The sequence below is a fragment of the Nyctereutes procyonoides genome, unplaced genomic scaffold (genome assembly GCF_905146905.1).
Source record: "Nyctereutes procyonoides isolate TBG_1078 unplaced genomic scaffold, NYPRO_anot_genome, whole genome shotgun sequence".
In the NCBI taxonomy this organism is placed as follows: Eukaryota; Metazoa; Chordata; class Mammalia; order Carnivora; family Canidae; genus Nyctereutes; species Nyctereutes procyonoides.
In genome coordinates, this window is record NW_026575046.1 from 38039875 (window position 1) to 38055213 (window position 15339).

At 41.1% G+C, this 15339-nt stretch overlaps 1 protein-coding gene across 4 annotated transcripts in view; it reads right to left on the reverse strand.

Annotated features, from left to right (window-relative positions):
• ATP10B (ATPase phospholipid transporting 10B (putative)) overlaps positions 1-15339 on the reverse strand; it is a 311023-nt gene that overhangs the window by 59375 nt on the left and 236309 nt on the right. For all 4 annotated transcript variants that reach the window (XM_055325826.1, XM_055325828.1, XM_055325830.1 and 1 more), the window contains 2 exons: positions 6357-6442; positions 3337-3443 (listed from right to left, as the gene is read on the reverse strand). In XM_055325826.1, coding sequence (XP_055181801.1) covers positions 3337-3443; positions 6357-6442 — 193 coding nt within the window. The remainder of the gene's footprint in view (positions 1-3336; positions 3444-6356; positions 6443-15339) is intronic.

Consider the following 15339-nt stretch of genomic DNA (forward strand, 5'->3'; position numbering starts at 1 on the left):
GCTCTCACAGTAGCTTACAATAGAAAAGAGGCTTCTTCTAACCTAAATCTTTCCTGCGTCAGGGAGATTGCTGAGAACAGCTGTAGAGGTCTCACACAATTTGTCACCACGTGTTTACTGAGCATCCCTTCCACACCAGACACTGTGGTGCACACAGACAGAGCTACTAAGCACAGGTTGTACACTGCACAACTCTAGAAACACTCTTCATTTTGTGGTTGTTATAGATTTGTAGGTTTATCATGATAAATTTCTGCCAAGTGATAGTAAGCTGTCTGGAGCAAGGACTATTTTTCTAATTTGCACAAAGGAACTGTTATGGGCTAATGTTAGGATACAAAGATGACTCACATTTTGATGAAAATATTCAAGAAAACAAATAAATAATTATAGTTGGTAAGAAGCTCCATGAAATAAACAATGGGCTGATAAGTAAGAGATGATATTAGAGAACATGGTCAGGGAAGGCTTTTCAGAGGAGGTAACATATAAGGGAGATCTGAAGGGAGAGAGATGAGTTGAGAGAACTTGGTTTTGGGGGAAGAGTATATGCCAAGGCCCTGTGGCAGGACAGTGCATGAGGCCAGTAGTTTTCATTCTAGTTTCTTTTTCTAAGGTGTTGGTGTCATTTGTATATAAGTGGAAGGGGCCAAAGGCCTCCACCCCAGCATCACTTTGAGTCACTCGTCACCTATCTTGGAGTTCTGCATAAACTTTTGTTCAAAGAGAGAACAACAATAATTTGAAAACTACCAATCTCATCCAGTTACCCTTGTTCCAGTTGGAGAGTGGGAACCAAAGAGTAGAAGGCTCTGCCTAAGGGGAAAGAGCCATAACATCAGAGCCATACTGAGAACCCAGGATTCTGATTCCTGCTCTTTCTCCTTCTACCAATTCATGGTTTCCAGGCCATAAAATTAAGAGCTGAGAGCCAAGCTGATACTTTGCCTTTAGATAGAGCCTACCTTTGGGGCTGTTAAACCTAACCACCATGCTGTATTACTCAGAAAATTAAGAAGCACCACATATGTGCTGTGTAAAATGAAAGAAAACCAATATATCAGCACCAGCAGTGAATGGCTTTAATGCTCTTTAGTTGGTTGCCTTGTGGTTTTAAAGTGGCAACAAAACAGTAGGAGTGAGTAAACTCTGGGCTTATTAATCAGACTCAAGTTGCTGTAGTTGTGAGGAAGATTTCCACAGCAATGAGCACAGGCTGACTGCACTGATGGCACCATGGCCTTCTCACCTGCCTCAGGCTTACCTCACGTCAGGGGTCCTCAGACCTCTCTCTTCACCCACCTGCTCCTTACCTTCTGAGATCCCTCTTTTTTTTTTTTCTCAGGTAAACAGGTTGACAGGGAAGGCAGTATAGTATAATGGTTGGAATGTGGTCTCTACAATCAGCCAGAGCTTGGCTCTGTAGAGACTTGACATTGGGTTACAAGGAATTAATCTCAGGAGACAAATGACCTTGGATGAATTAATCCCTTTGTACCTTAATTCCTCATATGAAGAATGAGAGACAATAGTTGTGTGTGTGTTTGGGGAAGAAGAGTGATTTAATATGCACGAAGTATCTAAATTTCCTCCTTATACACAATAGGGGCTCAATCAATGTTTGCTGTGATGGATCTCTTCCTTCTGGATTTGGAAGGCTCATTTTGGCTTCTTTGGGTCCTTGCCCTGAGGTGCTTCTGTTTTATCCATCCGTATTATCAGAGGAGAGTATATGACTCTAGACCATTTGTTCTCCTCCAGTGGTGATTTCACTCCCCAGGTGACATCTGGCAATGTCTTGAGAAATTTTGAGTTGTTACATCTTAATGGCATCTTGAGGCCAGGGATGCTGCTAAACATTCTACAGGACAGCCCCTGACCACAAAGAACAATCTAGAACAAAATGTCAATAGTGCCAAAGTTGAGAACCCCTTGTTCTAGATAATTATACTAAAACAATTAGCACCATTTTTGCTCACACTGTTTGAGAGCCTAATATGTGCCGGTACTGTGTTAAGCCCCTTTCACAATCTCATTTGAACCTTATAACCCTACAAGGTGAGAGTTATTAGTCCTCTTGTGTTGAAAGCTTAACCAACATGTTTAGGAACATGCAGCCAACCAGTAGATTTCACTCCCAGACAGCCTAACTCCTCGGGGTCATGATTCACTCTCTCCCAAACCTGCCCCCTCATTTACTATGCTCATCACTCACTCAGAATTTTGCTTCTGATCAGGAAGAGAAGAAAACTCCAGGCCGATGTGGGATTTTTTTTTGGTGGGGTGGGGATTGCTTCAGAGTTTATCATTAGTAGGTCTACCAGAATGCGTTGAACTCCGTTGCCAAAGACCCTTGAAAAGAGTAACTGACAAACACAATCCCCCTCCACCAAGGTAGGGAAAGCTAGCTAGACTGGGACATTATTTTTTTAAAAACTTTTTTTTTTCTTTGACAGTTCCAAAAAGTGAAACTTTGGGTAGATTGATGTTTAAATGCTCTTCCATATCCATTAAAAGTGGGGTTCTGTGAATTTAGAAACAAATCAAAGAAAATAACAAAATATGTCCAAATGAGTGAAAGGCCCAGGAAAAGATAATCTAGGGTCTTCCAGTAAAGGTAGACACTCCAGGGAGACTGTGCTTTCTCTACAGAGGAAGGAGTTTGCAGTTGTTGTTGTAACGACAGAAATTTATTGAGCAACCTCCGAGTGCTAGGTGCTAAGTACTGGATATACAGCAGTCTCAAGACGGCCCTCTAAGACTTCAGATTCATCGTGAGAAGTGCTGTTATCTTTTTTTTTTCCATTAGAAAGCAAAAGCAAAGTGGAAAGGAGAGCTAGAGTACCTCAAAATGAATAAACACATAACTACAGAAGCAACAACTAAAACCCACTGAACACTCACTGTGTTAGACATAATTTGTTTCATGTGTTGGGTCATTTGATCCTCATGAGTACACTATGAGGCTGAGCAAAATGTTCTTTCCATTTGCATAGGTGAAGAAATGAGGCACAGTTTTCACAAAAAGGTGGAGCTGTTAAACTTGGTGAGATTACTCCTCAGGCTCATTCTGCCTTCAGTTACTGTCACAAAACCATTAGAGGTGAATGAGCATGAATCCTTCTTTCTGTTCAGATGAGTGATGTTAGCTTGGAATTTAAGTACATGTCTTGTGAACCAAGTAAGCTGCTGTGATTCTAGCCTCATTTTGCTTAGCTGAGAAATGGGAAGTTTCTTGTACCCCTCAGAACTGTTGTGGATTCCCACTGACTGAAAGTGGATTTAGGGGGGATAAAGGACAGAGGTTGTGGGGAAGGCACAGCATAAGTCAGTGACCTGCATAGATGACGATGCCAATGGCCACTTCAGTGTTTCTGATGGTGCAGCCTCGAAGTAGAAGACTCTCACTGCCAAAGCCGGTCCTTGTCTGGTCAGGATGCTCCCTGGGGATGAAAAAATATCGGGAATGGTTTGGTGGCCTCTTTAGGCTATCACTGGTTAGCATCACAGAATTAGTAGTGGTGAGTGAACACAATTCCTCTCCTCCCTCTGTTTCAGAAGAGCTATGGGTATTATTAACTCGGCATCTAATCCCTAGGTTCAGATACAACCTTCATTCTCCTTGGAGGCCTGGAAGGGACTGGACCATTAAAAGAGAATCATCTATCCCTATGGAATCATCATTTACCCACTTCGAATTCAGAGTTCTGTTGAAAAAGCGTTGGCTTCAGTTTTCTCACTCAGAATGGTGTAGTGTGGGGGAACTGGCTTCTGTCCCTACAAAGACTGCACTGTATTCCCTCAGGCAGTATTCCCACGCTCTCACCTCACTTCTGGGACCAGACCACAGAGGCTGAATGTGCAAGTCCGCCGAAGCCACCAGTGCCCACCCCCTACCCCCCGTCACACTGTGAACTGGCGAGACTCCTCTTGTTTGGAGCTACATCTCTCACTTGCCTCTCTCCTCTACCACCCTCCTCTTGCTCAGTCTCTCATGAAATGAACAGACCTCACAGGAGGGGGATGGTAGTCCTTTGTGCTATGTGTGGGAAGCAGCTCCTTAAGACAGTTTTTTTTCTTGCTCTAGCCTCAGGGGCATTGCACACCAGAAACTTCGGAGGCCAACACACACCTGGAGTCTGGCCCTTATTGGATCCTGATGCCTTCCTTTGGGATATTCGGGACATTTAAATATAACTTCCTTGAAGCATTAGGGAGAACAAAAAGAATAAGCATCTGAACCCTTAGGTCCTTTTTCTTTTTAGTTCTTCAATACCTCATTTGTCTACGTCTGGTTATAATTGTGTTTCACTTACTAACCCAGGTAATCATCATGACAACCCTGTACGATAGGTTATGTTATCATAGTCACTTCAGAGATAGGGAAACTGAGGGAAGTTCGCAGAGCTAGTAAACGGCAGAATGGGGATTGGAGTCCAAAGTCTGGCTCCAGAGTGCTATACTGCCGCTCGATGTACCTTTTAATATCAATTATTCCTTACTGTGGTTATAAACTAAGTTTACTTATGTCATTTTATTTGATTGTTCAGACTTCTGGGAAGTTAGAAGGGTGATTATCCCTTCCTGGAGAAAAAGATGAAGCCCAGAGAAGGTGAGAGATTTTTTCCAAGGCTGCACACCTAACTTATGGGACATCCTAGGACTCAGGGGCCCAGGCCACAGACAGCACCTCACCTGCGGTTTTCACAACACTAGGGTTCCCAAAGTAGGAGCCCCATCACTTGCACTGAATCGCAGAGTCCTTTCCATTTGCAATTCTTTTGACTCTAACAAGAAAATGTCTGACAGCTAACTCAGGATGAAGCAAATACACAAACCTCAGGCATAGGGAAGGCCTCTTTGCGGGGCCAGGTGGCAAACCCTACCTGAACAGATGCCTGCCGTGGATCCTCCTCTTTGCCAGGAGCTCAGGCCCTTCTCTGCCTGTCTCCATCTGTGCAATCTGCGCATTTTAAAATAATCTGTGTTTAAAAGCCGCTATTTATCTTATATCGTTCTTATCCTTTCCCCTCTCGTAGTGTTCCTCATGACATCCTATCAGGCCTGAGAAAATGTAGGTGAAGAGAAAGCACAGACATCTGCCTTCCAAGAATACTACTTAAGCCCGATTGGTCAAAGAAATCACCTTACCAAGCCAACCTCTGTTTGCATGACAATGGAAAACATATTGGGGCTTGAGTGGAAAGACCTGGATTCAAATCCTGGTATTATCTGGTAACTATTGTACACCTTTGGGTGTATGTGGAAAGTCTTAGATCATCCCTATCTGGAAAGTGAGGATCATAATAGCCACTTCCCTGGGTGGTTGTACAGAGAAAAAGAGATGACGTTCCATGTAAGTGCCCTAGAAACTATGAAAACACTGTATAAGGGCTTGTATTCTCATTGTTACCATTGCTCTTTTTTGGTCTGTCTGTGCATTAAGACCAGTAGTCTGATGTGGGAACAGAATTACGGTCAAGTTCTCAGGCCAAACTAAAGTTGAGGCATAAGAATAACAATAATTACAAGAGCACAGCCACCATCGACGGTTTACTCTGTGCAGGTTGCTGTGCTATGGGCTCTGCATATGATAAAAGACTTACTTCTTAGAAAACAGAAGTCCTATCATGTAGACTTAACAATCTTTGTTTTACAGATATGGAAACCAAGGCCCAGAGAGGGCCTTGAATTTACTCGAAGTCACACAGCTTGTAAGTGATAAAACCCGATTTCAAACTGGGGTCTGTCAAACTCAAAAGTCCCCATTCTTACCTGCAGTACAACACAAGCTCTTTTAGAAAACTGACCTAAATGAAATCTTGCCTTTCCCAAATCAGAGTGTGGTCTTGATTTTGATGTTATTTCACCAGAGGTTTAAGAAAAAAATTAGCAAATTTGGGGATCCCTGGGTGGCTCAGTGGTTTAGTGCCTGCCTTCGGCCCAGGGCATGATCCTGGGCTCCTGGGATCTAGTCCCACATCCAGCTTCCTGCATGGAGTCTGCTTCTCCCTCTGCCTGTTTCTCTGCCTTTCTCTCTCTCTCTCTCTCTCTCTCTCTCTCTCTCTGTCTCTCATGAATAAATAAATACAATCTTAAAAAAAAATTAGTAAGTTTAACCCTGCAAGATAATTAACTGCCACTCTGGAAAAAAAAATTAAAAAAGGAAAAAGAAAGAAAGAAAAAGAAAAAAAGGAAAAGTTTCCCAAGGTAGTCGGTTTCTTTAACATTTTTTTATGGGAACAAGAAAGACAAGTCCTCAGGGCCATGCTTATCTCTTTGGCCATGTCAAGAAAAGATGTGTTCTGGCTGCAGGGGAAATAGTTACCAACAGCACAGGTGGATTAGGTACTTACATATAACCCTTAAATTTGTTGAGGTGGTTGTTTGGTTTCTCACACACAATGGTGTTGCAGAAATGTTCAGGTTCAAACTGTACATCCTGTGAGGGAGAGAACACCAGGAGGTGATTAAGTCAGAGGATCTAGTTTCAATAGGATCAAGACAATCCCTGCTTTGTCATGCTGTGATAGCTGTGAAATGTTAGAAGAAAAGTGAAATCCTCATTAAGAAGGACAAAGCAGATGCACTGAAAATGCTGGAAATTTGGAGGCATGGGAGAGGGAGGGTCCTGCCCAGCCCACAGTTCTTTGCAGGTCTGGATTTGAGTTTCCAGACCAGCGCTATTCAATAGAACTTACGGTGATTATAGAAGTGTTCTAAGTCAGCACTGTTGGATATGGGAGCGACTAATCACATGTGGCTATTGAAATGTGAAGGTATGACCGAGAAATTAATTTGAAAATTTTATTCAATTTTAATTAAATAGCTATATGTGGCAAGTGGCTACCACATTGGGCAGCACAGACATAATCGAAAAGATTATAAATTACACACCTAGAGGTAATCAGAATTAATATTGTGTATATAATACTTCTAGGGTTTAATACATACATATAATTTTAAAAATATACAAACACATACATGTTATATATGGGCACACACAGATTTATGAATTTCAAAAAATGAGATGGTGTTCACACATATTGGAAATTTTTACGTCTTTAATTTTTTATACAGTTTTATTAACACCTATATAGAAACCTGTTGTATGAAGACCACCATACGTATTTCACCATCTCACTATGGCACATTTATATGGTCTCAATTTGTTTTTCTATTATGAACATGCTGTGGAAATTGTAGCTAATAAAACACAATAAACAGCATTTACTGTACTCTTGTTTCTGCCAGATGCTGTGATGAGAACTTTACATATATTATTTAGTTTTAAGCTTACAATTATTCTATGAAGTAGGAATACTAATTATGTCCTCTTTAGGGATGGAAAAACCATGGCTCAGAAGGGTAGGCAGGCTGCCAATAGCTGTCCCAGGAGTGGGATTTGAATCCAAGTCTGACTGGAGGCCCTCTGTGCTTTACTTGCAACGCATACTACCCCCCAGCCAACTTTCCTGTAGCAAAGTACTTCAGATGCATGCTTGCCTTTTTTCTCCATGATTTCTCTTGCATTAGATATCTAGTTATGCAAAATCTTACAGCCAATGGGGGAAGGGCACCACTAGAGGACAGGAGATCTTGCTTTCTACCCACATGGGCTAATATTCCTTTTACATCTTGAGCCTTGGTCTCCTGTCTGTAGAATGGGGCTAATGCCACCTTCCCTGTCCATCTCATTTGTGCCCCAGAAGACGGAATCCAGGTGGAGAGTTTTAGCAGATGTAACATGCCATGTAGTAGAAGAAAGGAATGCTAAAGGTGGGGTGAGAAATAGTTTCCTGCGTAGAGCTTTTAGTGTGGGGACTGAATTTATTGCTGAAAGCTTCAAGGTACAGCTGTTCAAAGGGGCAAATTGATTAGAAGATATGATAGCATTTTCTGGCTTCGTATAAATATACTGTCCATTGGATCTGTGGGGGCGCCAACATAAATAAACTCTCCACTCACTTGAAATAAATTACCCATCCAGGAGTTTCTAAAAATATGGCCCTTTTCTTTCCAGGTATCGATTCTTTCAGGGACAAACACTTGCCGAGTCCTGAGATGATGACAAATCACGCTGTAATTTGTCAGCTGCTTTCATGCCCCTGATTAAGCCGTGTGCTTCACTCCAATCCATACCACTCGGCTCATTGCAGGCTATCTAAATCCAAACTCATTTCAGGTATGAGTGGCAGCGGGTTTCAGAGCTAATGATCCTGCTGGCAGTGAGTCCCGGGTGTCTATTGAATCATACCTGGCAGATGCCAGCAATGTGAGGTTTGCCTCTCTTGTCCCTGCACTGGGGCTTCCCAGTGACCTTCTTTCTCAAGTGTCCCTTGTTCTCTTTTTCTTCTGGGCACTGGCCTTGGATCCTCTGTCCATCTTCCTCTCTTCCTGCGGAGGTGACCCTGCCCTTTCTAGCTACCTGTTTCCTGGGCTCCTTCCTTCCCTCCCTAAGACAGGCTGTAAGAGAGGGGCATGTGGATCTTCCTATCTTCAAAGATAAGCTCTTAGGATTACTTGCTTTGAAGGACTTGCTGTAGACACTTCAGGGAGCTGCTTGGAGAGCCCAAGGACAGAAGGGCATGGCAGGAACTGCCAAATCTAAAAGGCCCTTATTCTAACCACATTCAAGAGTTTCTGATTCCCTTCTGATTCATTACAGTACAGCTCTTCTTAGCTTGTGGACATAGCTCACCTAACTAACATTTCTTTCTGACTCAGCCCTTTACCTATGCAAGCCCCACTAATAAGTGAAAAGGCCTGGGGAACCCTTCCAGAGAGGGGTGTGTGTGACTCTGCAGCTCTTCAGGCCAGACCCACCTCCCTTGAATACTTACAATGTGCCAGGCACCTGTCATTTAGTTCTCACAGTAACTGTAGGAGATTTTGACAGATGTGCAAACAGAAACTGAAGTAAAGCAACTGTCTTGGGGTGGTAAGTAACAGAGCCATGACTACCATTCACATCATTGCAATTCAAAGCCAATTATCATCATCGTTTGCACCATGGTCATCATTGTCACCATCATCAATTCACTTAATCCTCTTTGTCCTGTTTTTTATCATTATTGCTCCAGCACTTATTGAATGCTTATTATATGCCAAGAACCAACTATTTTATAGATGCTGTTGCCTTTAAATCATGTGATAACTCTATCAGGTAGGGATTATTATTATCTCTGTTTTACAAGTGAAGGAACTAAGGTTGAGGTGATCTGATGATTACCCCAATGATATACAGCTAGCAAAGTGAGAAGGCAGGCTTTAACCATGGGACTTCTGATATCACACACTAGCTCTCCTAAAAATGGTGTTATTTTGATGCACAAAGACAAGATTAGTATTTAAGATCTCCCCTTGGGGGACGCCTGGGTGGCTCAGCAGTAGAGCACCTGCCTTCAGCCCAGGGCGTGATTCTGGAGTCCCAGGATCAAGTCCCATATCGGGCTCCTTGCATGGAGCCTGCTTTACCCTTTGCCTGTGTCTCTGCCTCTCTCTCTCTCTGTATCTCTCATGAATAAATAAATAAAATATTTTTTAAAAAAAGATCTCCTCTTGGCTCTATTTCCTTTTCTATGTTCCTTTCCCACTTTCTATAATCTAAATACCTGATAAAATAAATAAATTCATATATACAGAATTAAAAAACAAGCCCCCCAAAACTGAGCTCATAGATATAGAGGACAGATTGGTGTTTGCCAGAGGTGGGGGAATGGGGGAAGGGAGAATGGGTAAAGAGGGTCAAAAGGTACAAATCTCCAGTTAAAAAATAAGTAAGGTGGGACGCCTGGGTGGCCCAGTGGTTGAGATCTGCCTTTGGCCCGGGACGTGATCCTGGAGTCCCGGGATCGAGTTCCACACCGGGCTCCCTGCATGGAGCCTGCTTCTCCCTCTGCCTATGTCTCTGCCTCTCTCTATGTCTCTCATGAATAAATAAATAAAATCTTTAAAAAAATAAGTAAGGTGATTATAGTTAATAATATTGCATTGTATATTTGAAAGTTGTTAAGAGATATCTTAAAAGTTCTCATCACAAGAAAAAAAATGGAACTGTGAGGTGATGGATGTTAACTAGACTTCTTGTGATTTCATAACATATACAAATATCAAATTATCATATATACCTAAAACCTAAACCTAACCTTTTATAAAACCTAACCCTAACCTTTTATACCTAAAAGATATAAGTCAATTATATCTTAATAAAAAAACGAACAAGCCCCAATGCCTAGAAATCTTCATTATTACCATTATCATGATTACCATCACCCTTCTTAATGTGGGTCAAACAGGAAGCATAAAAAAAAAACTAAACTACATCATATTGTCATTCTGACCTTTTATTTGCCTCCATAAAATGTTTTTATTTGATTGTATCTAAAAGACTTATATTTTATGAAAGGTTTGCCTTATAGTGATTGGCTCACTTGCCTCCTTTTTTCTGGTATCTACATAAACATCTAGTTGGTAGGCAGTCAAGGCATTTTAAGACGGGAGTATCTCAACTTTGGTACCATTGACATTTCAGGCTGGATAATCCTTTGATGTTTAGCAGTATTCCTGGCCTTTACTAATTTGATACTAGGAGCACCCTCTCTTTCTGACATATGTGGTGACCAAAAATGTTTACAGACATTCCCCAATATTTTCTGGTGGTAGAACTGAGAATTGCTCTAGAACCAATTCCAAGCTAAGGAAATATAAAATTATCCAGATTGAGAATACCCTCTATCCTATCTGTCCACCAGGAGAGGACATAATAGGATTTTTCCTTTTTTTTTTTCTTTCTCTTCAATTGGAAAAAAAAAAGATTTTATGACTGGGGCTTTCTAATGGCTTGAATGAAGAGAAATGTGCAACTCTATCTATCTATCTATCATCTATCTATTGAGATTATTATATATAATATACATATATATGTATTTAAAATTTTTAAGCATTTAAGATATTTTTTATGCCCCCTCCTCTGTGAAGCCTACCAAATCCCCACAGACCCTTTCACCCCAGCCAATGAAAATGTGTCCTTTTTATGTGCTCCCACATCACACTAATGCTTCCATTAACCTTTATGTGTCTGAATCTATGCTTTTTCTACTAGACTGCCAGCTTCCTCTGGGTATTTCCCATAATACCTTGTGGCAACAGGTACACCATCAACACTCGTTGAGATAAGGTTAGTAGTGGATAGGGTGATGTGAAGAATATATATATAGAAAGGTGATAGATGAGGAAATAAAGGAAGACCTCTCTGTAAAGATTGCTTAAAGCAATTAAGAAAAACCCCAGGGACAAATCTTAACTTTTTTTTTTAAATATTTATTTATTTATGATAGTCACACACAGAGAGAGAGAGGCAGAGACACAGGCAGAGGGAGAAGCAGGCTCCATGCCCGGGAGCCGGACGTGGGACTCGATCCCGAGTCTCCAGGATCGCGCCCTGGGCCAAAGGCAGGCGCCAAACTGCTGCGCCACCCAGGGATCCCAAATCTTAACTTTTGATTCATGGGAATAGGACTATTTATATGGAAATTCTTTGGCTCAACTAAAGAAACCATGGTCATAGTCCTAGATCCCAACATTCCAAAATGGGGCACACCAGTCTCTCATTCATTTCATTCACTCATTCACTCATATATTCAAACATTTATTGAATACCCATAGTATATGAGCCATGGGGGAAGTGAAAGAGAATCAGAAAGAAGGAAGAGGTTTTTTTTTTTGACACAAATCAGTTACTTCAGTCATAAAACAACTCAAAGTTCCCAGTTTAGCCCAGGTAGGTCAATGGCAGTATTAGTGAAAGCAAAGGAAAGTGGGCCAAGTTCTAGTGTGTAATGACTCTTTGGGGTTAAGATATGCTTACTGACTTATGGACCAGAATCAACAAACTGCATCCTCCAAGGGCCACTGGGAAGGCCAACATTTAGAAAACAGGCTGAATTATGTTCCAGTAATAAGAATAGGCCATTTCCCCTGCACTAGCCTCAGCTTTTACTTTTCTAGGCTTATTTTCCACTATTCTTCATAAATGAATTTCAAGTTGATTAATAAATTTAATTACATAAATGTGTGAATGATTTTTTTGAAATTATTTGTAGTGGGCAATTGTTTTCTGGCTACCCACCTTCCAATCTACTCCTTTTTAAATTAATAACCTTCTCACTTCCTTTCAGGAAACTACTTCTCTTCTGTGGTTTGTTATCTTTAGGGGACTCTACAGCAAGATGCCCTGCCCACTAGACGCTCCCACTGTGGGACTTTGACTTGTGAAAATGACTCAAGGAAGAAAAAACAAATGAGATTATTAAGTAATTGCTGCTACCAATACTTGGCCATTGCACTGAGGCTTCCTGGTTCTTGTTTCTGAGTCTTCAGCTTTCCTTTGATTCTGGGAGTCACATTGTGTGCTTCTTCCCCTTTACCCCCTCTCCCACTACATTTTTGCAGGATACTCTTTTGCTTAAGTTAGCCAGAATTACTTCTGCTTCTTGCAAATGAAGAAGTCTAAACAAAACAATGGCCTATTCAGTCCCATGGATATCTCTTGGCCTTTAAAAAATTAATGATATTTATTTATTTGGTAAAATTGCAGTTCACAAAATGCTGCCCCTTATTGATTTGATTCTATTCAATCTTCCTAGTTCTCCTGTGAAGTGTCAGGGCAGAGTGGCCCACTTTATTGGAGAGAAAATTGAGTGTTGATTGTACTAAGTAGCTTGCCCAAGATCACACAGCTCATGAGCACTCAGGTAGGTCTGATTCTAAAGCTTATACATGTTCCTTGCTTGGCAAAAGCATTTAATGGTGTCTGCCCACAGTAAAAACCCTCTTGGCCTTTTACATGCTTTCCCTGCAGGTTTTCCATGTTGGTAACTCTCTTAAATTTCTATTGCCAAGCTCAAGTGTTAGATCTAAGGACCCATAGGTCCACCACAGACTGTAGCAATCTCTCCCTCCTTGGGACAATTTTTAATATTTGTGCCATTCATGTGGAACATATAATATCTTATGCTTATAATTGTCAAATACCAAGCTGTTTCTATAAGCCAATTGGTAGATTAGACATTGTAATTTATCTACAAATCCCTATATGCCCCAAGATGCTACCTGTAGACAGTAAAAATAAGTGTCACATACATGGTTTTCCAATTTCTTGAGGAATTCTTGAGGTCAGTAAATTATAAATCCAATTCACAGTACTTTTTCGTTTTTATTTTCTTAAATAATGGACACTGAAAGGACAAATGCTTTCAGGTAAGAGGATTTGAGGGGCAAAGTTATCAAAGATATTGATAGTCACAAACAAATTAAAAAAAATAGGTACCCATAGTCTTAAGTCCTTAAAGCAGAAGTACATTTTAGATAACCTTGAAACACCTCCATGTCCATTAGGAAATATTCAAGAAAGATTCTGCTCATTGGAGAGAGAGAAGTCAGCTAAACTTCCATAAACCGAGAATGTACTTATTTATTGAGTTTTTACTTTGAGCTTGGAAAAAGAAGAGTTGAACCAGAGATTGCCAAACCCTCACTCTGTTTCTACATGACCTCAGGCTGGATGACTAGAAAAACCAGCCCTTTCCAGGCAGAGGATGACAAAGCAGGAAAACTAACTAATTTGTGGGTATTCATGCAGGAGAGCAAAGAGGTTGCAGGATACACAGACCACACCCCCTGGCTGGCTACACAGGAGATACATTGCTTGCAACCTTAGGAGGATACTGTTTAAAGTTGTGTGTTGTTGTTGTTTATTTTTTTTAAGCTTATTAGTTTGGATAATGTTAGAATCAAATATTCTTCATGCCCTAGCTGCTGAGCTGGGTGACGAAGGTTTACTTCCTGGCATACAAATTAAACAACCCTCTGATTTCTGAGAATTCCATCTGAAAACTAATGACAGTTACCAGCATTTGATAACCTCCCTGCTCCAGGTCAGTCGGAGTTCTTTTCAAGATAACCCACAACAGAGTGACTGGCAGCTACTTTCCTTTCAGACTCTAGGGGAGGAGATGGTCTGCATATGCAATCACCCTGGGTCTCCCTGCCTGCTCAAGAGATTCCCACTAAAGCACACAGATTGGGTTGCAGGGCCGTGGGGAGGGGAGGGGAGGAGAGTCCATCTAAAGATTCCTTACAGTCTTGTGTGGACTTTATTCAAGTAGAGAGATAATCTGATTTTTATTCAGAGCTAAGACTAAATTTAATCTTGAAATTGTGCTATGACATTTTCTAACCTATAAGGCACAGGGTTGGCATGCCAAGCAAATACTGAAAAAGAATGTGTTCTGTCATTTTTCAAAGAAACCAATTACTATTTGTTTGTGGGATTATTTGTTCATCATAGTCTTTGTGTTTCCTTGTTAGAGTATGTAGTCATAGCCTGTATCTCTCTTGTTCACACGTGAACCCCCAGTGCATACCACAGCACCTGGCTCAGAGGACATATTCAATTGATACGTGGTAAATAAATGAGTGAATGCATAATGCCTGAAATAAGGACAGCTGCCACCAAATGGGCAGAGGTGCCTTCACAGAGTGTTGCACAGACAGACCTTTTTTGCATACATTTTTTCTTGCTGTAATTAACAGACAAAAGACAATGACACAAGGAGGGTGCCTGGGTGGCTCAGTCAGTTAAGTGTCTGCCTTCGGCTCAGGTCATGATCCCAGGGTCCTGGGATTGAATCTTGCATTAGGCTCCCTGCTCAGGGGAAGTCTATTTCTCCGTCTGCCTCTCTCCCTGCTCATACTTGTGCACACTCTCTCTCTAAAATAAATAAAATCTTTTTCTTAAAAAGAAAATTACATGAGAGCAATGTTTTATACCGCATGTTTTTGGCAAAAGGGGTCACAAAGAAGAGAATATGAATTCCAGTTTGAGAAACTTTTTATTAAGTTGTTCACAGAAGATATGATCATAATGTGTCATCCCTGATAAACAACAACAAAATGTCCTAGTACAGTATCTGGCAATAAGAGGACCTCATCAGATATTAGTTGGATAAATGAATTTATTGAATGAACTATGGTATGTTATGCACAGTGGTTGAAAGCAACAAGAGTAAAGTCTATGGGAGCACAGAGGAAGAAGGAGTGTTTCACTCTGGGAACATTGCAGAGGATGTTGTATAGGCAGAGATATGGCAGTTAGAGAAGGACTTTTTTGCACTAGGGAATATCATTAGGGGAATGGGAGACAGACAGAAGACCTCAGCCCCTCTCCTTAAGGATAGAGGACTTTGGTTGTCAATAAATTAAGTGTATATAGAACTGATGCATATTATGTATAATGGACATTTATTGTGGAGTTGCTCAGAACTGTCCTGCACCGTA